Source organism: Dipteris shenzhenensis, unplaced genomic scaffold (genome assembly GCF_047967505.1).
Source record: "Dipteris shenzhenensis isolate YYH24624 ecotype China unplaced genomic scaffold, Dip_SZ_1.0 scaf0057, whole genome shotgun sequence".
In the NCBI taxonomy this organism is placed as follows: Eukaryota; Viridiplantae; Streptophyta; class Polypodiopsida; order Gleicheniales; family Dipteridaceae; genus Dipteris; species Dipteris shenzhenensis.
In genome coordinates this window covers 22,238-46,703 of record NW_028239364.1, presented here as the reverse complement: position 1 = coordinate 46,703, position 24,466 = coordinate 22,238, and the positions used below count along the sequence as shown (strand labels likewise).

Below are 24,466 nucleotides of genomic sequence, written 5' to 3'. Positions count from 1 at the left end.
CTTTCGATTCGGCAGTGGGTTCACACAAGACAATCGCAACTCACTGAAGCGGTATGCGAACTCGCAGCCACCTCATCAACAAAATCAATATCATCATCTCCAACAACAAGAGCAACAGCATCCACTTTATCATCATCAGCAAATGTATCACGGACAGAACACGATGCAGCCGCAGCAATTTCCGTTGACGGAAAACAACAATTACACAAACCAGTCGACTGGCAACGGCGCGCACCATGTCCGACCGTCGACGTGATTGTTAACTTTGCAGCACTTCCGCAAGCTTCAACAAAGCACACATCGTTTCCGTGGACAATTTGAATAGACGTCAAAAGTTCGCACGCGAAGAAAGCATACGCACAGATTATACTCTCGCAGTGAGACCCCATTGTAACAAACACGCCATTGTCAAGGGTTGACAGAATCATTTTGAACAACAGAAGAATCACATTTCCGTAGATGATGTTGCGTGATGGGAGTGATACAAACGCCAAGACTATTACACATCGGCATCGCCGTACACATCAAATTGCCTGGTCGCTTGCTCGGGCGCTTACTCGGCCGCAGCCATCTCTTTGTATACTTTGATGGTCTTGTCTGCGCCACCTGTCAGCAATCGCGTGCCCGTTTGATCGAACGTTGAACAAAAGATCCCAGCTTCAACGTCCATTGAGCCAGGCTGGGCAATGTCTTGATCGCGTTGAAAGGCCAAGCCTGTGTCGTAATCAAAGAAACGCATGGATCCATCGTCGGCGCCAGAGAACAACACGCCATCTGCATTGATCGACACGGTGTTGACAATGCTGTTCTCGTGGGTCAAGTTGGACAGAAGCGTGGCTTCAGGACATTGCCAAGTCTTTATGTTGTGCTCTCGGCCGGCTGAGGCCGTTGCAAACGTGAATTGCGTAGGATGTAAAGCCATCGATCGAACGGATTTCTTGTGATGGGTCAAAGCAGTAACGGATTTGCCGGCAGCCAAATCCCAGAGACGCACGGTGGCATCCATACTGCCTGAAATGACTTGCGGATCACTTTCTTGACACAGAAGGCTTGCCACTGTACCTTTATGACCTGTCAATACGTGAATTTGCGCCTTGGTGCGCATATCCCAAACCCTTGCAACAGAATCACGACCGCCTGAAACGAGAACGTCGAGCGTCGGATGTAGTGCAAGAGAGTACGCACCTGACAGATGCCCGTGATACTGACGAACGACAGTATTCGTCTCGAGGTCCCAACACTTGACCAGTTTGTCTTCTCCAGCTGAGAAAAGATAAGGATGTCGATCCGATACAGCCAAAGCACGTACGCCTGCGATATGTCCTGTTAGGGAAAGCTTCAATTGCCCAGATGCGAGATCCCAAACTTTGATAGCTTGATCGCCCGCACCTGTTGCAAACCATCCGTTGTCCGGATCAACGGCGATGCTTCGTATCCAACCGATGTGTCCACTGATAACACGGGCTAGCTTCCATTGCGGGTGGAAAGCAGGCCTTGCTATACGATTCGCCGCTTCCTTCTTGCGGATCAGCTCTTTCGACAATAGGCTTCCTCCGTTTGGAGTCATAGCGGTCATGGGTTGACTTCTGTCGTGTCGAGTGATTGTCCTCTCATCTGGTCGAGGGTGCGTGCGATTGGGGACGTCTACTCCCTGGACAATCTGCCGGGAAGGTGACGGATGCGCAGTGCCTCTTTGTTGTGTAATCAGAACATCAGGAAGGCTTTCCAAGCCCTTGTACTCCGCTTTTACCTTTGCAGAAATTCTTGCACGCTTGATTGGATCATACGCTCTTGCTGCTGTGGAAGAATACACGGAAGTACCTGGACTTAGAGGTGATTGCTCATCGTCAAACAAGAGCCTCGATCGTCGCTGCGAAGCTTTCAACAGGTTCTGCAATGAAGGTTGACGACTTGTACTGCTGGAAGACGGTGCTGCAAGTGCGCCCTTCGTCGAAGTGGACGCTTCCATGCTCAGGCGGCATGTTTGGTCTGTGTCAAAGATCCAAGACCATCCCTGGATCAGCGTGTCAGTAAATTGCCTTGAACCAAAACATTAATTGCACGTGGTCATTCGCGCTCTACGCGTGAACACTTTCTCGGCCGTCAAGTCAAACCAACAAACTTTGTGACGCTCGGCTTGTCGTCATTTGATGGTGAAACGCGTCTTGGTGTTGCTTTCGCGAATGGCGTATTGTTGATCTTTTCCACCATGCAGGCGTGCATGCATGAAAGTTGTGGATCCGGTAAAGTTTCGTCGCGATTACAAGCGAATACATTCATCCCGCACGCGATCGGAAGCGTGAGCTTACCAGTCGTACCATGCTTGGGCTTGACAAGACCACGTCGCACCGGCAACGATGAACTTTTCCGCCGATGAAAGTCATGAGGTTCGACAGCTGAAGAAGCAAAAAGCGCAGGATGATCTTTTCATTTCACACTTACAGCAAGAGAAGGTGAGACGCACAGATGAGCTGGTAGAGCTTCGAGCGAAGTCAAGAAATTTGCAGTCTATCGCAGACAATCATCTCGCTCGACGTGAAGAAGTGGAACGACGTGCAGAATCCCTTCTACAAGAACGCGATCGAAAGACTTTGGAGAATGCAAATCTCGTTCAAGCTCTTCGTCAAAGTGAGGTCGAACGTCAAAAGCTCGAAAAGAATCGCAAATTCGACGACAATCTCCGCGATGACGCTGTTGGCGCAAGGGAGAGGGAGCTCCTTCAAGATTGTGCAGAGCTTGAGAAGAAGTGTAACAAGCTTGAAGCGCGGCTGAGAGAAGCCACGGTTTCATCGTCTCACGCAGCGCATTCCAGGCCATCAGAAAGCTCAAACAGAGTGATTGCTGCATTGGAGACCGAGAATGCCTCACTCAAGAAGCAATTGCAGGATTCACAATCGCAGAGTGGCAGCTCTACCTCGCCCACGTCCACTCCCGCATCTCGCGTAAAGCAAGCGACGCAACAACGTAGGAGCAGCGGCGTCAATGTCACAGGCAGCGAGGAAGAACGATTACGTGAAGCCAACGCGCATTTGAGCGATCAATTAGCCGCATCAGAAGCTAGAGCTGCGAAAGCTGAACGTGAATCGCTGAAAGCGTCAAACGAACGGTTGGCAAGTGAAAGACGAACGCAAAGTCAAATTGAAGACTTGACGTCCGAGCGAAATGACCTCAAAGACGAAGTCAAGATGCGCGACGAGTACGTCAGAGATCTGGAACAACAGACTGTCGCTATTGATGCAGCCCTGCTTGACGTTGTTTCGCAAAAGAGAATGGTCAATGCTCAAAGTGTCGATGCAAAGGTCCGAATTCTAGTCGAGCATTTCAAGGATGCACAAGCAGCAAAGCAGATACTTCAGCGTGTCGCGTCCGAGATGATGCAAGTCGATGACTCTGCGGAACTGTTTGAACTGGCCACAAGCTTCTCGAAGGCATTCGCAAACGCTCAACACCAACTCATCGCGTCTCAAATCGAATTGAAGGCATTGCAACGGCAGAACGAGGAGTCTCGCAAAGAGCTCGAAAAGCTGGCAAAGACGCAAGCACAACTTCTGAAACAAGAGAAAGAGCTTTTGGCTGCAAAGGCAAGACTGAAGAAGCTATCGAGTACGTTGCGCAGAGCTGTATCGGCGGGTATTGGGTCGCAATCGTTCATGGCAGATGCAAGCTTGGCGGGCAACGAAACTGCATTAGCAGCAGCAGCAGCAGACACAACGTCCGGCCTACGCGGTTTCGACAGCGATGTCATTGATGAAGTCGAGCAAATGCTGACGTACGTGGAAGATCTCGATCAGCGTCTTGAATTCAATCGTGTTGAAGCGGAAATTCAACAGAAGAATTTGACGATCGAGCTCAACGATGTTCGAGGCGCTTTGGCAAGAGCACAAGCCGAACTGAAAGAGACGGAAAGTAAACATGCGGCAGAGAGAGATCAGCTGACGCTTACTTTGAGCCAAAACAGCGAAGCGCACAAGCAAGAATTGGCTAAGCAGGAAATCGAGATGGAGAAGTTGCGTCACGATCTTCATGACCTCGAACAACAGCTCGTTTGTCAGCGCTCAGGTGCGGAGAAGGAGCAGAAGAAACTCCTCGATGAACGGGCTGATGCTAGCGAGCGTGCAGAAGCAGTGCAGCAAGCACAAAAGCAATGTCACGATCAAATGCAGGCCTACCTACTACGGCTTTTGAACGACGGACTCAGCGCCTGGCAGGACGATATGGCGCAAGTACAACTCGTCGCGACCGAGCAAAGGGACGAAGTTTGGCATGTTGTTTCCAATGTCACGGCAAAATGCAAAGAAATCGAGGGTGAGCTTGCCCTTGTTTGCGAGCAAGTTGAATCCACGAAAGAAGCGCTAGCACAGGCAACGTCTGAAAAGCTCAAGATAGACGAAGAGCTGCAACAGACTCTAACAAGCTCCGGTCAGCAGGAACTCGAAATCGAGAGTCTCAATGAGCGGATTGTAGAGCTTCAGCTGATCGAGTCGGCATTCGAGACCGGAAAAGAGAAGATCGATGTCTTGCAGAAACAAGTCAACAACGCACAAGAGTTGGGACGTGATCTTGACGCAGTGAAGCAAGAGCTTCAAGATCTCCACATGGCGCTCGAGACTGCTGAAATGAGCAAGGGTAGGCTTGAGGAGCAAATCGCATCGCTTCAAGGTAAGGAAGAGGAGTTGAAAGAAGCTCGTCAACAACTTCGAGACCAGGAGGACGATCTTTCAAAACTTCCGCTGCTCAAAGCTACGCTGTCTGAGCACAAGGCGAGCGTAGCTGACCTGCAAGAGAAATTAGCTCAAATGCACGGAAACACTCAACTCATCGATGATCTCCAAGACAGAATCGAACGTCGAAATGCGACGATTGCAACGTTGCGAGTAGAGTTGGAACGCGAAAAGGCGAATCGGAAGCTTGCAGAAGATGCCATAAAGCGCAACATGTCAGGCCGAGATGATGACATCACGGTGTTGAGCGATCAAGGCGGTCAAACGAGTGCAGTGCGTGCATCTCATGAACACGACCTGGCAGAGTCTCAGAAGAGCGTGCAGGAGATGGAGCACGATCTGCATGATGCACAACAGCGCATCGATGTACTTTGTCGAGAGCGCGATGCATTGATCAAAGAAGAGGCTCGCATCAAAGAAATGCATGATCGCGAGCTCGACGAAAAGTCTTTTGAGATACAAGGACTTCTTGCCAGGAGCAGATCAACTGAGAGTCATGCGAAGAATCGAATTCAGGCACTCAAAGGTGAGGTCGACAAGCTTCAAGGTAGCCTGCAATCGCTACGCAACGAAGAAGAGGCTGCGATGAGAAAGCAAAATGATCTCGAAGAGCAAGCGAAAGATCTCGAGCATTCACTCGTAGAAGCAAGACAAAGACTCGCAGAGACCGACGCAGAACTATCCGAGCTCCGAGTTAGCGGCAAAGACCAGCATGAGGATTCATCACGAATCGCTGACCTGAGAGCGCAACTAGCCGAGAAAGAGGAAGCACTGGAAGATCTAGAAGAGCAAATGTCGAGCGTGTATAGCGAAAGCAAGGCATTGCGGCAGCGCGAGACGGCGCTCCAAAAGCAGGTGAGGGTACTCGAGGACCAAGCAGAAGAGGCAGACGGCAAGATTGCCGCGATGTTGGCAGACGAAGCACAACGTCTGGAGACTCAAAAGGTCCTTGAATTGGAAAGTTCACAGAAAGAGCACGCTTTTGCTCAACTGACGCAGGATCGAGATGCCGCTGCGGCACAAGTGGCGGCATTGCAAAGACGGTTCGAAGACCTACAGGGCGAGAAAGCAGCGCTTGAAGAACAACTACGGCAAGCTCGGAAAGGTGAGGTAGAGATAAAGCGACTGGAAGATGAACTAGAAGCTGCCAACGAGAAGCTCCTTGCGGGGTCCGAGCAGCAGATACTTGCTCAAGATGAACTCAGTAGCCTGAAGGAGCAGCTTCAACGAGCGCAACAAGCCGAAAGCGCAGTAAAGGCTGAGCTCGAAAGTCTAAAAGCTTTGCAGGAGACGCAGAAGAAGACTGCTGGCGATGATAAGATTCAAACGCTTGAAGAAGAAGTTAACGCAGCCCAAGCCACCATCCAGCAGCTCGAGCAAGAGTTGAGCATGAAGGCACAGGAATGTGAGGACGCAGATGACAAGGAGCTGGAGCTTCGCAAGGAGAACAAACGGCTTGCGACTCGGATTGCACAATTGCAGCAAAGGCTGGAGAAAGCGCATATCCCGCAAGCGACAAGCGCGGTTGGACAACAATCTGCGACATCGAGAGCTCCCGCCACGACATCAAGGCCAGTCTCGCGCAACGAACAAGGTCCAGCGACGACTAGCACACTCTCACGCAAACGACCTTCTCCTGATGATGAGGACGTGGAAATGAAGCAATCCAGTGAGCAAAAGTTTCGCACCGGAGATCGTCCTATTGCGCGTATCGATCGAGCATTGGTGTATGCCCCGAAACCGACAACCCTGACCACTTCGAGTGCAATCTCGAGTGGCGCTGCAGGTGTGGCATCATCGTCAAGCAGTCGGGAAAGCACTCGCAACCTTGACAGTGGCGGCAATTATACGCTTAGCAAATCCAACGAACATTCTGGACAAATTTCAGCGCCGCCGAGTTCGTCCGTTGCTTTGAAGCTTCAGCAACAGCTGGCCGACCAGCAGAATCGTCAAGCCGACAAATCCAAGGGAACGGTGACGACATCGTCTGATGGAGCTAGCTCTGGTCATGCTCCAAGGTCCGTTCGATTGACTGATCGTACGAACAAGCCCAAGCTGTCCGCCTTGAGCGCTAGTGGCGCCGGTGGCAATACAGGCGTTGGTAAAGCGGTCAACGGCGGCAATGGACAAGATAATCAGTTCATGGCCAAACTGAGTCGATTCAAATCGGCAGGGGCAACAAACGCGGCAATGACAGGAGGAGGTCGTGCGAATGGCTTACATTCGGTCAAGCAGTGAAGTTGCTTCGACATTGTACTTTTACTTTTTGCATGCTGTACATCGTCTATCCATCATCGCAATGCACATCATACCATTCAATTTGATGCTTGATCAAACCATTGTTCATGTGGCAAAGTCATGCGAGTTGCATGCATCCTAACACATAGAGATAGGCACATCGCGTTTCTCCTCACTCTTCACGAACGTAATTGCCGGGAAAAACGCCTTGCTTTCCGTCTAGCTTTCCGGTCCACCAATCTTCCGTACTTTGTGTCCGTTCGACCACTTCAATTCGATCGCCGGCCTTGAAAGACAGATCGCCATCGGCCTGGGCCGTGTATTCGTACAAGGCAACGACGTACGACACAGGTGCCGCCGCTTTTCCTACACCTGGTTTGCCGGGAATCGGCGGCGGTGCTCGTTTGCCTGAGCTCGCTGCGCCTGCAGCCGCTCCTCCTGCCGAATACGCTGGTGGTGGCGCAGCGGCTGAAGCCGAACTTCCCGCCCTGCCCAAGCCGGTCTTGTTTGCGAGATGCTGCTGGATGCTGGACTTGACGGTCCGCCTGCACTTGTTCTTGCTTGACTGAGAACTTTTGCCGTTGGTGCTGCTGGTCTGCGGATTGACAAAGCTTCCAATCGTTCAGCTGCATCACTTAGCTGGCTGAGGTAATCTTGCTCGACGCGGGCCACACTTTCGGCGGAAATGTCATAACGTCCATCGCTGAACGTTTGCAGCTTTTCCAATGTCAGGTAAAAGACATTGAGCTGCATGTAATAGAAGCTAATGGAACAACGGCGTCATGAATCGCGTTGCCATGTCGAAAAACTTTGGCAGTTCATCCTTCATCAAGTTGTTGTAATACTCGTAATCGGCTGCGGCCGTTTCGAATTCTTGTTCGGCCTTGAACAAGTTTTGCTCGTCCTTCAACGATTTCTCTTTCTTGTCGCGAAGTTTCGTGTACGAATTGTTATGACGATCGTAATCGACGAGTTTGTGATCGCGTTTTGTGATGTTTTTACGTATGGTTTTCAAGACGGTAAGTAATTCGTGAGTGGGATGCAAGATCCGCGTTTCAATCAATTCCACTTCGGCGTCAACGTTTCCTTGAGTTCGCCAAGGGTTTGATCGAAGTACGTCACGTTGACAATCGTGTTGCTGGCTTCGGGATGCGCACGTTCAATGTCAATTTCGTTACCCATCGGATGGAAGAGCGAACTGAAATGTTGACAGAATCCCGATCCGGGAATCAACATACTCTTGACAGCATCACGAAACGTCGAAGAGTCCTTTTGCAACTTCTCAGCGTACTTTTCGATCACCGTAATCGCCTGTTCAAATCGTCAAATACCGCATCGTGGCTTTTAGTGGACATGCCACTTTGCTGCCAAGCATTTGCGGTGTCCGCTTGATGAACTTGCCCATTCCCTTCATCGTGAATGAGTTTGACGTGGACGAGGAGGAAGAGGTTGCGTCGCCGGCTGCCGTAGCGGCGTTGCTGTTGCTGCTTTGTGAATAGTCCGGAGCTGCCGTCTGTGATGCCTTATTGCGTTGCGGCAAATGCAAATGCTTGACAAGACTTGCGTATGACGGCGGGGAAAGCGTGCGTAAGGAGGGATTGTCGTGCGGCAGAACTGCTCCTGTTGGGACGACGGCTGCTGCTGCGACGCTGCTACCCCGTTACTACGACCGATGGTGGTGAAACGTGAAGCGAACGAGGTGGCTGACGTCGACGTGGACGTTAGCGGCGGATCATACCTGCCCGTCTTTTCGACGCTGCTGTTGCTGCCGTCGCCGCCGCCGGAGGGTGCATCTTGTCAAAGAATATCAGCAATGGAATTCCGCCTCCTTTCACTTTGCACCGCCAGGATTTCGCGCAGCGTAGCGCACGCACGCACCAGATCTCGCGCCCGCAAACCAAGAAAGCGCGCTGCGCTGGTCGTAAAGACTCGGCTTTGCTTGCCGTGCTAAAGTGCCGGCCAGCTGGTCCTCGTTGCTCGTGCTTCGATGGAATCGTCAGTAGTAAAGTTGTCGCAGGCTGTGCAACGATGAAGCTGCCTGTTGATGCTTCTACTGCTTCACTGTAGAAATCCGGCCGTGATGTTCACGGGAAGCCACACAAGAGCGGTGAGCAATCACGAACTGTATTGGTGCAAGTGTGAGTGATCGTGACAACCTAATCAACCTTGAAGATGATGGTAGGAATACTATCTATCCTTGCCGCCATCTTGCCATCTTAATAATTCACTTGCAGTGCTTGCTGCAGGGCATGTATTATGCTGCATCGCCTTTGCATTTATTACGCCAGAAGCAGTGGCGGTGACGTCTTTGACCATTTGCCCGACGGCTCCGTGAAAGGTGTTGAAAGTCCGATCGTTCGTTCACGCAGGCACGCATGCATGCATGTATGCTGAGCGGACAGCAAGCCGAGTAGATGTGTGAACGCGATCAAAGCGATCAATGCAATTGGTATGTGTGTGTGTGGTGGTGATAAATTGTACGAGTACATGAGTGTGTGTGTGAGAGCATTTAGACTATTGCAGAAGAGGCTGAAAGTCGAGATCTCTTGCGTGTCTGCCTTGCGCCGCCGCCGCCGCCGCAGCCGCCGCCGCTGCTTCAGCAAAACTTCCATCGATGATTACAATTCGTACATGTAACAAACGTCGTCATAGGTTCATCTGCACTTCGCGTTTGCTTTTGATAATAACGACATTTACGTTGTTTACAACGAGCACATTGAAATGCGTCCGTTTCAGCTTCTTGTGGTGCGGCCGCTTTTGCGTTGAACAGGTTTTTCATTTGAATGGCTTCACGTTCCGCTTTACGTTCTTCGCTTGCCAATTCGTCCGGTGACATTGTTACGAGCTTTTCCGCAGGCAAAACGCCGGAAATGACACTTTCTCGTAGTGCAGGATTATTTTTATCTTTCAAGTTTAATGATAAACTTCGAAATTTCGTCCGATATTCTCCATTCACCTCGCCATTCCCGATCTGCGCAAAGACAGCCGCTTCAATGGCTAAAGCCCGTTCGTACACTGTATGCGCGTCTGCCGCTTCACCACCGTCATCAACGCTCAAAGCTTGATGTGCTAATTTCAAGCAAGCATTTCGCGTTTTATCCTGTAGAACGTCAAAGTTTAGCGGCGCATTCTTGTTTGCCGTCGACGTTGACGAAGAGGCGTTTGGCGTTGCACCAGCTGAGGGCCTGGTAGACTGCGGTGAAGCGGCTGCAGTAGACGGCGAAGCAGCAGCACCACCACCACCTGCCCCACCTGCCGGAGAATCCTTCTTCTTCGTAGAAGATCTCTGTGAGTTCACCTTGTTCTTCCACGTCTGTACAAGATCCTTTGCAAGCTGTGAAACGGCTTTATCTTCTGCGACCTTTAGCTTTGCGACGGTTTGACCGATCTTTGTCGCTCGAATTACATCCTCTGTCGGCTGAACACCCGTCTGTAATTGCTCCAAAATGACCTTTGCATCTTTCACCCGATTCTCTTGAACGGCTTGTTGAAGATTCTTGCCGAGTTTAACGATTTCATTATTGCCGAGATATCCCATCTCCCGTCCGTCCGTCCGTCCGTCAGCCAGCGCAAATTGCAGGTAAGCGGCGCGAGGATGGTAGTACAAAGTTGATCTTGCCAAACGATCGTATCGCGTTGATGTACGTAGAATACGTGTGCTTGCTTGTGTGTGTGTGTGTGTAGAATACGTTTTTGAAGCGCACGCGCTGCGCGATCTCGCTCGCGCGGACGGATTTAAAGTTATACCTTCATGCGGCGCACAAGCAAGCAAGCCACGGCCGAGTCAACGCAACGCGTTCATGGTCCAGGGTCAGACGACGTGCCGTTGTTCCTCGGGACGCTAAGAAGCGGCTTTTTTTTTTGTGGTTTTGAGTTTTGTTCTGAGAAGAACCTCCATTCAATCATTCATAAAGCCATCATCATCCTTTTCGAGGCCGAGATACAATGTCATCTGGAAGACCTCCGCCGGCTGGATCTGGCGCGAGGAGGCCAGGAAGGCCACCAGCAAATATGCAAGCTTCAATATCGACAGGTGCAAACGCGACACAGTCCACTTCAACCACGCGGTCCTTAATCTCACGCACGCCAAGTGCCACACCGGGTCCTTCGGCTCGAGGAAGGATGATCTTTCGACCGAAGCAAAGACCTTTGCAAAGACCCGCGTCGGCCTCTCCTTCAGGTGATGTGCCTACGGTCAAGCAGGAGCCAAGTACGCCCGCACCACTTGGCGGGGGCTCCAGCAACTCCTCCTCCTCCAGTCGTCCTCCATCGCAAGGACCTTCGCGAAGGGGAAGAGCGCCCGTGCAAATGACAGCTTCTGGACCTTTCGCGCAGGGTAGCGGAGCGGCAAGTCGAAGTGATCATAGTAGATCGGCTCGACAGACAGGGGCGGTGGGTGCTGGAGGGCGACGATTTGGGATACCTTCTGCGGCCGGGTTGGGTGACGGGGATGGAGATGATGACAAGGAGGAGGATGGACCGCTAAGCCATAAGCGACGAACGACCGTCAAAGACGGCGATGACGATGATAAAAAGGAGATGTACAGTGACGATGACGAAGTAGAGATCATTGACATTCAAGACGTCAATGACATCGATGAGATGGCACCAAGAGCATTGCCTAGATTACGCAAAGAGGCTAAACGGCAACTCGATCGAGGTAAAGGAGCAGAAGAAGACGCTGAAGCACGGGAAGCTGATGCGCTTGATTTGAGCGCAAGTGAAGAAGAGGAGGTAATGGACGATCTCATAGACGACTTCGACGTAGGGTACGGCGATGAACGCATGTACTTGTTTCAATTCCCGCCCATCTTTCCGACATTTCGATCGAGTTCCGAAAGTGATGCCGCCGCCGCCACCGTCACGCCCTCGTTCCCTCCGAAAGCGGCACGACGAAGTGTGGCATTCGCAGACGATACGCGTGGTGGCGGAGGAGCGGCAGGTGTATCACCGCGGGAAACGCCGAAGCCGAATGGGACAGGAGAAACAAGCGGCGGCGGCGATGTCAAGCCAAGCATCGCATCAAACGCAACGACCACGAGCAGCATGCACGACCAACCTGAAGGACAGATCGGACGACTGGACGTTTACAAGGATGGACGAGTGTTACTTCGCTTAGGCTCGGAAATCGTGTTGGAAATCATGGGCGGATCTCAGGCTACGTTCTTGCAACAGGTCATGCTGATCGACGCGGAAAGCCGACAAGATGCTAAAACGCTCGGAGAGGTAGCACGCAAGTTGTCGTTGCACCTGAGATCGCCTCAATGCTAGAAGATGCAGCTCTGTACGATCGATCTATTGGTCATAATGAATTGAGCAGCGACGCCGGCGGCAGTGGCGACAACGATGTTGACATGCAAGGGTAGAATCTGCTGCTGCCGCTGCTGCTGCTGCTGCTGCTGCTGCTGCTGCTACTTACATCGCGGTATATCCACCGTCAACGGTCAAATCGCTTGACGTGACGAATTTACTCGCATCGGATGCCAAAAACACACAAGCGCCTTTCATGTCGTCCGGATCGGCCATTCTGCCCATCGGCGTACGTGCTTCCCATTCGCGTTTGAGTTGCTTTCCTGCGTCAGATTTCTCAATCATGACCCGGGTCAAGTTTGTCAAGCAATAGCCGGGACTCAAGCTGTTAACGCGAATGTCATGTTTGGCCCATTCCACGCCCAAGCTCTTTGCCATATGCTTGACGGCGGCCTTGCTACTGTTGTACGGCGCTTGTAGTTGCGGATAATTGACGATGGACGCACTCATGCTTGCGATCAACACGATACTTGCGCCTTTTTTGCCTTCTTCGATCATTCTTCGTGCGGCTTCGTTGGCAACAAACCATGCGCCGTCAACGTTGATCGACATTAGACGTTTGAAGTTCGGCGTAGGATATTGTTCGCCCGGAAAGTTCTCGACAATACCTGCACTGTTCACGACAACGTCAACGCTACCGTAATGCTTGTACAGTTGATCAAACGCCATCTTGACGCTTGACTCATCCGCGATATTGCAACCCACGCCAATGCAATCCAATTCGCCGGCTTTCGCTTGATTATGTTGTTCGAACCATTCGACGGCCTCTTGAGCGGCACGTTGACATTCCTCCGCGTTAAGATCCAGAAAGGCAACCTTTGTCGCGCCCGATTCGATAAATGCGCGAGCAAACACGTTACCCAAGCCTCTAGCAGCTCCAGTGATGATGCACGTCTTGCCTTGCATACTGAAACTCGCCATTGTTCGCTTGGTACGCGGTGCTTCTACCGGTTGCTCAACGTCGTCTTGATGCTTTTCAAGCTTTTCAAACGGCATCTTTGTCTCTTCCAATTTGCTCTTTTGCGCTCGAGAAGTGGTGGCAAAGCCTTGAGCATGCTTTGTGGCGCCAACATTGAGTGAGACTCTAGAAGACGAAGCAATAGCTGTTGAAGTTGCTGCTGTGCTTGAACGCAAGAGCGTAGCGGAGCCGCCGCCGCCGCCAAGGCTGGCGTTCAAGCCTTTCAAGAATGTACGTGATACAGCCATGCTCTGAATGCAATGACAGCAATATGCGATGATGGTCGGAGTAGGTGAATGTTTTCAACGGCTCCGTGGCGGCCATCAAATTCGCACCTCCATCACTTGCCGCTGCCGCTGCCTTTGCCTTTGCCTTTCCGCTTCTCCGTTCAAAATTTCCTCGTTCCTTTCGGCGAATTTCTTCCAAGCAAGCCAGAATCCTGGGAAACTTTCTCTTGCGAAAAGACCGTGCGTGCTCGATCGCTCCGACGCACACAGACAACTCGGAAAAAGTTTGTCCGGCCGAATGTTGACTGTTGACCGGTGTCCGTCCCGGGCGTGCAGCGCAGCGCAGCGCGCGCGTTTAGCGTTATGCAAGTCTCGACAGGCAACCGTAACCCTGTCCAAGGTCCTTTTGCGTGCGTGTGCGAGAGAGTTCGTGGGCCTGGACGCTCTTTCCATTCTATCCTGCCGGTGCTTTGCTGCTTTTACGGAAGGCCCCCCCTGGTCATAAAGGCGGTGTTGTGTGCGTGTGCGTGTGCGTGTGTGCGTGTGTGTTGTGTGTGTTGTGTGTGTTGCAACGCGAGCCGCGGAAGCGGGAGGTTGGAATTACCTTCTCGAATGGAATCTCGGTTCTAAGCTTTCCATCATCAACCTCGCGAATCGTGGGGTACATATATACAATAGTATAGTACAGCACACACACACACACGATGAACGCATCAACGTCAAGTAATCCAGATGGAAATGAAGGCGGCGAGGCCGGAACGGTGACGCGTTTGACGTTGGACCTGCGTGGAAGTCGTTTCGTGATTGAACAGGAGATGTTGATGAACTTGCCGGAATCGGTGTTGTTATGTTTGTTTCCGAATGGTCTCGTATTGAGCAGGCAGGCAACGGCACAAGCGAATGGCGTCACTGCAGGTGATCAAGACGCTACCGCAAACGAGGAAGATGAAGAGGAAGTGTACATGGTGGACTTTGATCCCGCCTGTCTTTCTTACGTTTTGCAATTCTTCAAATCAGCACAAGAAGCGTTTTACGGACCACCTGGCAAACCTTCCGCGAGAGCGATCTTGGCACAGCAATTTCTGAATCAGCAGCAATTACAACAACAGCAGTACGGCGGAGAAGCAGATTACGATGCGTTTGGAGGCGTACCTGGTGCCATGCCTCTTATGAGCAAACAGGCGGTGATCGTCTTGCGAGAAGAGTTGGAGTACTTTAGCATACCACCGAAAAGCTTACAATCAGGCATCAACAACGATACGCCCAAAGCGAGCGGCGAGGATACGACCGCACACAGTGCAGCACGACAACTTCTCAATGACGTTCCCGCAAACACCGTCACGACGCCTGCTTTGTTGGATTTGAAACAGCAATGCGGAAAAGCCTTGTTGGAACGGCGGCAAATCTTTACAGCTTTACAGCGGAATGTAAACAAGGAGAACAATATGGCAGAACAACATCTAATCGACATGCTTTGCATGAGCGGGTTTGACAGACAAGATGCTTGGGTTTCAGAGCATTGGAGCCAAACAGATGTTGTATCACTTCGATCGCACTTGTTCTCCTCAAAACCGGCATAAGCCTATCACAAAATGCAAAGACCGCCGTCGTCGAAGGCAACGCAGCAGCAGCACCACCACCTTCTAGTGAAGACGTAGACATTGATCAAGCGCAACTCAACACCGCACAAAAACTGCTATTGTTCTGGAGGAAACCCGCACGGAAATGCTGGTGGGACGGTGTGGACGTGGTGTTGCCGGTCTTGCCTGGCGAACAACCTGACTCGCTCGGAGGCGGCGGCGGCGGCGGCGCAGAAGCCTCGACGAGCGACGTAGACGAAGCCGCCCTTGCTGCAGCTGTGGCAGCAGGTGGAATGACCCAAGCCGAACAAGATTTGCTACGCGCCGGTCGTGGTCAACGTACCGTGTTTGGGCAAGACGTGTTTGGACGTTGGAGTTGAGTCTGATTTAGTCGTTGGACGACGATCAAGCACGCATACGCATGCATACGCACTCTTTTGGCATACTTTTTGCTTGGTTTCAGCAATAACGCCGTCAGCAGCATTTCTTCCGTCACATACATACATACATACATCGTGTTACATTATTACAACAACATTTATCATTCAGACGAACTTCAACGACAACTACGATACACGATGCCTCCATGCCGATCGAAAGATTGCCGACGACGTCATTCTGCCGCCGTTGCACTTGCTGATGATTGGCCGCCACTCTTGTTGCCGCCCCCGCCGCCGCCTACGACCACCCAATCACGAACGGCGTTTGTCGTTGCGAATGGCGCGCGTAACAAAACGCACTGCAGCCAAGCCTGCAAAGCTTTACGTCGACGTTCCAAATGATCGGATGCGTATTTTTGAAAGATGCCATTCAAACGACTGGGCAAAGCGGGTGGCGGCGGTACAGACGTGCCGATCGCCGCCGCTTGGTGGCCACCACCACCGCCGCCGCTCCGACGTGCTTGTCGATCTTGCAATTCCGCAATCACGGCTTTCCTTAGCGCAACAAACGAACTGAATCGCTGCAAGACCGTGATTGTCGTTCCATTACGCGTGGTAATACGTACGTCAAACACGACGTACCCTCTTGATCGTCCGCCAACGGTGTGGAAGCTACGAATCTGTACATCCCTAGCGAACGGCTCAAACAACGACGACGCTGCCACGTCATCAATCGAAGACAATCGAGAATGTCTACTGCCTGACGACCTTGTCCGCGTAAGACTGCGTCGCTTTCGCACGCGATCACCTGTAGGCGAAACAATGCTTGAACCAGATCCTGCAGTAGCGGGCAAACTTATGAGCGAATGCGCATCGTCGTTCACGCCGCCGCCGCCGCCGCCGCCGCCGCCGCCGCCGCCGCCGCCGATGTCAATCGATCGCGGTTCGATGTCTGCGAAGAGTGAGACCGGACTTGACGCATCGATAGATTGCAAGGTGGTATCATCTGCATCGACGTGTTGCACGGCGTCAAACTGCGCTTCTTGCTCTAGTCGTCTATTGCCATGCAGCTTGACCGTCACTGATGCATTGTTCGGGGTCACGTTCGTAGCAGTGGGTTGACGTATGTGCATTGGGTTTGCCGACATGTTCTCGAACAGCACTGCATGGTGTCGCCTTGGTGATGGGACACTTGACATATTCGACTCTTCCTCATAATCGGCTCTCTGTGCATCGATCGGAGATGCGTCCGGAAAGGATTGCAAGAAGAATGCCGGAGGAGTAAGCTTCTCGTCTTCTGCGCGAGTGCGATGGCGAGATTCCCTCAAAGGCTCTGCCTGCTTTGACTGTTGCGAGAACAAATTCATTCTGCGCTTAACTTGTCCATCTACGATCCATTCACCGCGTTCATTAAGCCATGACTGTCGACTTAGAGATTCTTGAACGGCTAGCATACTTGGCGAACCCACTCGCTTTGCTTGAGTGACTTGCGGCTCGTCTAGCAAGTTGGAAGATGATGCTACCGATCTGATCGTGTGATGAAGACGATGCGAAGGAAGGTGTTTGTCATTGTCATTGTCTTGTACAGGATCGATTCGCGGCGGAGAGACTGACTTGAGTCTGGCTTGTGGAGGTCTAACGTCGTCCGGGTCGCTTAAGAGCATCAATTTGGCCTTTGCATCGATCCCATACGTACTACCTAGGGTAGCGTGAGCGCGATGCTCTCCTTCTCTCGCATCTGAGAGTTGACAAGGGCTTGGTACTGGCAAGATTGCCTCTCGGGCAGGAGCAGATCCACTAATGTCCACTTTCCCTTCATGAAGATTAAGGAGATCCTTTGTCGCTTCTGCCAATTCATCTTCCAACGCCAAGCCTTTTGGGGCTAGCGGACGACGACGTCGTATGGACGTCATGTGTACGCCTTACAAGCCCCACAAAGATCATTGCTGCCCGTGCTTTGCAATGTCCAATGTCGAAGGGCTCCACAAAGATTCGTCGAGTGAGGAGGATGTCGGCGTCAACCCTGACACTTGGTCGCCGTTCCACGTGAGCAGATAGGGAATTGGATTTGCACGGACAAAAGATTTGCATGAAACGTAGAGGACGCGCGCGCTTGTCTCACAAACTCAAGACGCGTGAGGTTGTTCATTTCGACGTGTGCTTCGAATCTTCTACACATGATCACGATCAGTTGAGAAACAAAAATCCCGATGAGTAGAAGATCGGCAGGTACGACTTCAGGCGGTGGCTCTGCTGCTGCTTCCTCCGCAGGAAAGCCGCGCATATCATCTGGAGCTCGAACAACACCGTATGCTCGACCGAACGCTGCCGTTGCAGGTGCGTCTCGAGCATCGGCACAAGCATCTCAACAAGCAGCGCAGATCATCATTCGCGGTACATCAGGTCCGACATGGGTGGTGGTGAGCAATCTCGTGAGGGGTACAACCGATGCGGATATTCATGAGACATTTAAGCAATTCGGCAAGATTGATGCTATTCGACCGTTTGTCGGACCAAAGGATTCGGAGAATTCCTTAAGTTTTGAATTGGCTTACACGCATGCACCATCAGCGTCAGGCGCGATCGATACGTTCAACGGAGTGATGGCCGACGGCAGGAGACTTAAAGTACGACTTCGAGACGCCATGCCGAAAAGTGCGGCCGCGGCGGCGTCTGTCGTACCTTTACCACCCAAAAGGGAAATTGCAGCCTTGCCAGGTCAAACGGTGGGCTCCTCAAATGGCAAAGCACGAATTCCTGCGAACGTTTCAACAGCGGCGGCGGCGCCAGCTACAGTTCCAGCTCCGAACTTGCAAAGTCGTTTGCTAACGGCCGCCGAATTGAAAAGCCTTTCACGCAAACAAGCCAAAGCAAGGAAAGCCGCTGCCGCTCAAGGCGGTATTACCGGTGCACAAGCGATGCATCAAGCAAGTCCTTCAAGTCTGGCATTGGCAAAACGAATTGGAAGCTTGCCCTTATCGCAACGTCTTGCCGCCGCCGCCGATGCTCAACCGTCGTCCAAAAAGGCAGCTGGAGCGAAGCGTAAACGTACGATGGCCAAAGGAAAGACGGCAGCAAGTGGTGGCGGCGGCGGCGCCATGCAAATTGACGGTTAAATGTTCACAACAATTGTACTGTACATCTTTCTCTTGCCAGTTGCTCCTTGTGTCGTTCAAATTTCACTTTGTTGCCCTTCTCTCCATTTCTCGATAGAGCGCCGAAATTCATCATTGTGTTGATCCCATCTCGGATCTTGCATTTACGAAAGGAGAAGCTGCACGCACGCAAGCAAGCACGCTTGCTAGCACACGCTCGGTCGTCGGGTCCCGCTCGAAGAAAAGAAGCCGGTTGGTGCGTGTCGTCTGGTCGGCAACAAAGGCGCGTGAGCAGAGAAATTCAGGCGGCGCGCACACCTACGATCGTACAGCGTGGCGCCGCTGAGCCCGTTTAGCCGGTTGTCGTACAGGTTGCGGCGCTGCTTCAAGGCCTTTCCTTTCCCACCATCGCCCCCACACAATCGTCGTCCATCTCGTCGGCGGCACTCACATTTGCTTTTGTCCGAAACGCATCTCACGCCTCACACAAATTCGCTTCGTCTGAAACGCATCGCACCGCTCAACCCCACAAACACCCCTTAGCCACAATGCCAAAGGATGCGTCTCCCGATGAGATGCCGGAGCTTAGCATCAATGAAATCTTCGGTTTGCAAGGAAAGATCGCTCTTGTCACGGGTGGTGCCACAGGTATCGGCAAGATGATCGCGGCGGCTTACGTACGAAACGGAGCAAAGGTGTACATTGCCTCGAGAAAATTGAAGGATCTACAAAAACAAGCGGAATCCTTGTCAAAGCTTGCGCCGAAGGGGTCCGCCAGTGATGCGGCATGCATCGCCTTGGAAGCTGACGTAGCAACGAAAGCCGGATGTGATGCCTTGGCGAAGCAGATCAAAGAATGAACAATCACTCGACATTCTCGTCAACAATGCAGGTATCACTTGGGGCGCACCTATCGATGATTTTCCCGAAGAGAAAGGTTGGGACAAGACCTTTGCGCTCAACGTTAAATCGCAATTCTACTTGACCGTCGCCTTTTGCCGCCTGCTTACGAAGGACAAAACAAACACACGCCATGCTAGCGTCATTAACATCGCAAGCGTTGCAGGATTCAATCCGATCGCCGAAAACGGACTTGCGGCGCCCGGTCATGGAACTTGGTCGTATCAACCATCGAAAGCGGCAAGCATTCACCTTACCAGGACCATGGCCGTATCGCTAGCAGAGAAATTCGGCCTTGTCAACTGCCTGTGTCCAGGAGTGTTTCCTTCGCGAATGACTTCATATGGCTTGGAAGAGCACGAGGACATATTAATCTCCGTACAACCAACTCAACGTATCGGCACAGCTGCGGATGTAGGTAGTCTGGCGATCATGCTGGCATCTCGAGGAGGTTCACACATTACCGGCAACGCCATCGTCGTTGATGGTGGACAAAATTTACAAATTATGGCGAAAATTTAACGGCGCACGAGGTACATTTTTCGCGTAGCTTTGGAATGAAATTGCTTGTACATCTTTTTTTCCGGTCCTCGCGTGAAAAGGTAGGATGAATCTTGAGCCTCATCATGCTGCTCTCTACAATTCTGTCTTTGACTGTTGCAGTGGGGCTATTTAGGGCATTACTCAGGCGCTGCGCTGCGCATTCATTGCACTTTGTGTATCACAAACTGCGCGCGCGTTCTTTGACATTTGTACGAGATGCATGCATTAACATTGTATATATTGTGAGGATAGTCTTCTCTTTGCACTGTTGCAATAAGATTATATATGGCAGCAAGGCTGCAATTTCATCTGACGACATTTCGATGTCAAGTAAGCCTTCATTACATCTACTCCATGTTGGACGTCGTTGCTGTATCGTCCAAGGCAAAGAGCGGTGGGCTCGGAAGTTGCAAGGCGGAAGAAGAGCTGGCAAAAGATCCGCCAGGTGCACTTCCGAGGATGCGTGAACGTCCGTTGACTTTTTGTATGCGTCGATTGTCTCTGTGTTTAGCTGTCGACAATGATGAGGATGTGGGAAAAAACGAAGACTGCGAGAAGCTTGTTGATATCCTTGGACGGCCATGTAAAGTTGCAAAGGGGATAGCGTCTGGTCGTCGATCGTGGGTTTGATCGACCATCATCTCTTCGCAACCGCCACGAATGGCGCTGATGGGACGGACAGGCGTAGAAGACGTCGGTGAAGTACTGCTGATAGCCAAGAGCACAAGAGCGACATCGTCGTGGACGATCGATGCGTTGCGATGGTGAGCGTTTTGAGTTTCGTCCTCTTCTCTGTCTGCTCGCTTTCACATTGCGGATCTGTCACAAGGGGCAAAATGGCGCTGGTAGCATCTGCCAATGCTCTGGACCAGAGCCGAAAGACTTGACATGCTTGTGACCAATGCCGGGCTGATGATGTGGCGAGTACGTGGACGAATGTGTGCCTTGTTGATGTTGCTGCTGCTGCTGCGCGTTCCAACGAAAAATTGGCGATTCAGCTGACAATGACATCATCGGAGAGGTCAAACTCGTATAGCCGCTGCTGGAACGCATGCCCGCACCTAACGATGTCGTCGAAGCAGAAGAGGCCGTTGCAGAAGTCACGCCGGAGAACAAAGGTGACTCATCGTGCGACATGCGCGGACCTGCTGCAGGGGATGTCACGACACTGTTCGTTGCAGTCGTTGCGATCGAGGCGCCACGCCGTCGATTGCGCAAATCGTTAAAGGCAATCGTTGAATACGAAGATGTTCGCTCGTCTTGAGCTATTGAAAATGGACTATGTACTATGATGGTGGTGGACTCCGGATAGTCCGCATCCATTTCGTCATCTTCAACGCGCTTTTGACGTGGTCGAACGCCGGTTTGAAGCTCTTGAATCCGCGCTTGAAGTTCGTAGATGTAATCGATGGCATGTGTGAGAACTTCGAGCTTGTGCAATCCCAACTCCTCTTCTTTGTCTTCGGCGTTTGCACTGGCAGTCGATTGTTTTTGACGGTTGCGCTTGCGACGTTTTCCATTCTTGCCTGCGTACAAGCCTCGCGGTACCTCCCCTGCGGCAATCCTTCGATCTTCCTCCTCCTCTTGTTCTTTCGCTTTACGTTTCGCTTCCACCTCTGCAGCGCATGCCGGTACAATGGTGCGCAATGTTACAAGTCGATCGTTGATCTTCTCACGACGTCGACGTTCGATTTGACTGTGCGTGGCTCTGCGCTTGCTATCGCGAATGGGAGCCTTCTTTTGCTGCTGCATGGCAAAAACAGCGTTACTCGCACTTGATACAGGGATCGGCGAAGAGTCAGCTGCTCGACCTTTGATGAAGCCGGGGAGGAATTGACCCCGACGAGCCTGTGAATGTCCATCTTTAGGGTGGCTTGACAGCAAGGTAGGATGGTGGGCAAAGATGATCCAATACTGCGTCTACCAGAATGCTTTGACCGGAGGAGACTTCATATCATAGGCGTTTCTTCTTTCATCTTAGGACATCCTCTTGGCACAACTCACGCAAAATTGTTGTCGAACTGCACTCATCTGCGTTAAGATTCTAGTTTGACAGGGCACTTCTGTTCTGCCACATACAGGTAGACTTTGGAAGTATGACGGTGCCGCCGGGCTGCCGTCGTCGTTCCTGCTCCTCAAATAGCATGCGAAGGTACATCCTTCCTTGAAAGGCAGGCAGGCAGGCCTCGTTCTCTGGTCGTGTGAGCGTGCGCTCTTCGTGAATCCAAAACGGTAAGACCGAGTGAGCGAACGTGTGCATCATTTGATCGAGAGATGATGTGCTTAGCCGTCGTGTGCAATGCGCGCGGTGTGTGACCTTTGAGATTTTGGCGTCAATCATGAGCCAGACTCTAATTTTTAAACTACGCGCAGCGCTGCGCAACACAATCATTGTGCCCTCGCCAAGCTCTGACCGAGGCGCAGCGCAGGCGCGCACGCAGGAACACGTTGTCGATTGGCACATGCCCATCTCAGCCTCATCTCAATTGCGGAGCAACTCCTCTGGCTTTTTGGCATCACGTGTGCTGTTTCCATGTCATCCGTTGCATTGACATTGCCAATGATGATGTTATTAGCACTTTCTGATGAGCTGCAATACTGATCAATAGATGAAGTTATTAACATCGTACTGCTGAGCAAAAGGTCGGTCAGCTCACCCTTTGTGCGAGCGACCCTCTCCTAATTTACATTTACACAGCGACGGACGCGTGAGAAACATTTTTTTTCTGGCAGGCTGTGCAGCGCAGTTCAACGTAGGCTCTAGAACAATCCGCTTACGCTTTCTGAAGTACTTGGTGGCGCTTACGACGACGAAGGCATCTTAACGATTCACACTCATCATCATCGACAGAGTGCATCCGTCATCGATTAGCATTCATCATGTCATACACGCAACCGCCACCGCAATACAGCGGACCAAAGCGTCCAGGTGGTTATCAAGCCGTTCCGCAAGATGAAAATGTTGCCGCTTCCAGCTCGTCACCTTTACTAGCCGATGATCAACCACGACAGGAGGGTGATGTCGATCCGGACGATTTCAAATTCAGCGTCACAGTCGAACAAAGCTCGCCAGAGATCAGGCAAATGTTCTTGAAGAAGGTTTACACCGTTCTGTTCATTCAGCTTCTTGCAACAACTGTGATGGCGGGCGCCTTCAGTACGCCGACGGTCACAACGTGGGTCCGGGAGAATACCTGGTCGTACATTGCAAGCTTGATTGCAAGTCTCGTCACAATGGGCTTTTTGTTCTTCAAGCGTCACTCACATCCGCTCAACTTCATCTTGTTGGGCTTGTTCACCACGTTCGAGGCATTCTCGATGGGATTGATCGTGTCGTACGTTTCGCAAACAGTCGTATTGCAAGCCTTGATCATCACCCTCTTCACCTTCCTCGGATTGACGCTGTTCACGTTTCAATCCAAATACGATTTCAGCAATTTGGGACCTTGGTTGTTTGGCGGATTGTTGTTCCTCGTTGGCGCAGGTTTCGTTCAAATCTTCTTGCCTTTCAATCACGCCGTCGATCTAGCTTTCGCAGGAGCGGGATGTGTGATCTTCAGCGGATACATCATTTACGACACACACATGATCCTCAAGCGACTCAGTCCGGAAGAGTGGGTATTTGCCGTCATTTCGTTGTACTTGGACATCCTCAATTTGTTCATTAACGTCTTGCGCATTCTCAACGGCACTTCGAACGACAACTAAGCGAAGGCGAGGATGCTCGCATAAGCTGTTCTATTTTTCCCTTGTACATCAGCGGCGGTAATGACACGATTTACTCATGAGCTTTCTCGGGTCCGTGCTATTAGATTGTGTGATCCCCCGGTGCTCTTCAAATTAGATGAAATTGCAAGGACTGTTACACGAATGGCAAAAAATCTATGTCACTGCAGGTTGGCGAGACTACACCTTCTCATCCTGCTCTAGCGAGGTTGAGCGGCTGACGAGCCGTCCTTGTTGCCACCGAGTGCCCAAGACCTTGTTCGACTTGCGCCTTGCCGTCGTCAACGGTGGCACTGTGGTCTTGAGCGGCATGACCCTCGAAAGCGAGTTGATCTTTTCGACCTTTGTTGTCCATTGACTTTCCGTCATTGGCAATACCCTCGCCGACGGCATCCACGCCATCGTTGAAAGTACCGCGAATCACCTCACCGGCGCCGTGAACGGCGTTGAAGCGCCTTTGACGGCATTTCCAATGAATCGGCTCCGCTAGACATTGTCACTGAAAGATGAAAGGTTGTCGGTTACTTCGTATGTGTGTTAGGTGTGATGATGGACAGAAAGGGAACTGAAGAACGTAGATCAGTTTTGTGTTCCTTTCGAACGTCAATCGTCGTTGGACCCCGTTTCCGTAAATACACTCAATTCGCCCCAGAGCAGACGGTCTGGCCATTCGACCAGTCAAGCACTGGCAATCAGTCTTGAGTCTCGGCGGCGTGTACCTTTGCTGCATGGCTTGTGGAGGTTTTCGTCCGCTTCAACGCAGCGCGCGTGAACAAACGAGATGCGGA

General features: G+C 51.7%; 7 protein-coding genes across 7 annotated transcripts; 3 read left to right on the top strand and 4 right to left on the bottom strand.

The window, feature by feature from the left end:
• Positions 1–553: 553 nt before the first annotated feature.
• LOC147879261 (pre-mRNA-splicing factor PRP46-like) lies at positions 554–1,969 on the bottom strand. Its single transcript, XM_087372262.1, has one exon. The coding sequence runs from the start codon at positions 1,967–1,969 to the stop codon at positions 554–556; it is 1,416 nt and encodes a 471-aa protein (XP_087228388.1).
• A 5,162-nt stretch (positions 1,970–7,131) lies between these two features.
• Positions 7,132–8,373, bottom strand: LOC147879260 (protein hob1-like). The gene is given in 6 exon segments (XM_087372250.1): positions 7,132–7,469; positions 7,472–7,724; positions 7,726–8,030; positions 8,033–8,266; positions 8,269–8,319; positions 8,322–8,373. Coding segments are annotated over 6 exon segments (1,233 nt in total).
• Positions 8,374–9,555: 1,182 nt separating this feature from the next.
• Positions 9,556–10,497, bottom strand: LOC147879259 (transcription elongation factor S-II-like). The gene has a single exon (XM_087372261.1). The coding sequence runs from the start codon at positions 10,495–10,497 to the stop codon at positions 9,556–9,558; it is 942 nt and encodes a 313-aa protein (XP_087228387.1).
• A 407-nt stretch (positions 10,498–10,904) lies between these two features.
• Positions 10,905–12,230, top strand: LOC147879258 (uncharacterized). The gene has a single exon (XM_087372260.1). It carries the CDS (start codon positions 10,905–10,907, stop codon positions 12,228–12,230), a length of 1,326 nt encoding a protein of 441 aa, XP_087228386.1.
• Positions 12,231–12,374: 144 nt separating this feature from the next.
• On the bottom strand, positions 12,375–13,196 carry LOC147879257 (D-arabinitol 2-dehydrogenase [ribulose-forming]-like). Its single transcript, XM_087372268.1, has one exon. It carries the CDS (start codon positions 13,188–13,190, stop codon positions 12,375–12,377), a length of 816 nt encoding a protein of 271 aa, XP_087228394.1. The 5' UTR covers positions 13,191–13,196.
• Positions 13,197–14,158: 962 nt separating this feature from the next.
• LOC147879256 (WHI2-like protein P4H10.16c) lies at positions 14,159–15,425 on the top strand. Its single transcript, XM_087372259.1, is given in 3 exon segments — positions 14,159–14,960; positions 14,963–15,236; positions 15,371–15,425. Coding segments are annotated over 3 exon segments (1,131 nt in total).
• A 7,407-nt stretch (positions 15,426–22,832) lies between these two features.
• LOC147879255 (uncharacterized) lies at positions 22,833–23,660 on the top strand. Its single transcript, XM_087372258.1, has one exon. It carries the CDS (start codon positions 22,833–22,835, stop codon positions 23,658–23,660), a length of 828 nt encoding a protein of 275 aa, XP_087228384.1.
• The last annotated feature ends 806 nt before the right edge of the window (positions 23,661–24,466 follow it).

What these genes read in the sequence shown, in the direction of transcription:
- LOC147879258 (XM_087372260.1), top strand. Translation starts at nt 10,905, where the DNA reads ATGTCATCTGGAAGACCTCCGCCGGCTGGATCTGGCGCGAGGAGGCCA.
- LOC147879257 (XM_087372268.1), bottom strand. Translation starts at nt 13,190, where the DNA reads ATGGCGAGTTTCAGTATGCAAGGCAAGACGTGCATCATCACTGGAGCT.
- LOC147879259 (XM_087372261.1), bottom strand. Translation starts at nt 10,497, where the DNA reads ATGGGATATCTCGGCAATAATGAAATCGTTAAACTCGGCAAGAATCTT.
- LOC147879261 (XM_087372262.1), bottom strand. Translation starts at nt 1,969, where the DNA reads ATGGAAGCGTCCACTTCGACGAAGGGCGCACTTGCAGCACCGTCTTCC.
- LOC147879255 (XM_087372258.1), top strand. Translation starts at nt 22,833, where the DNA reads ATGTCATACACGCAACCGCCACCGCAATACAGCGGACCAAAGCGTCCA.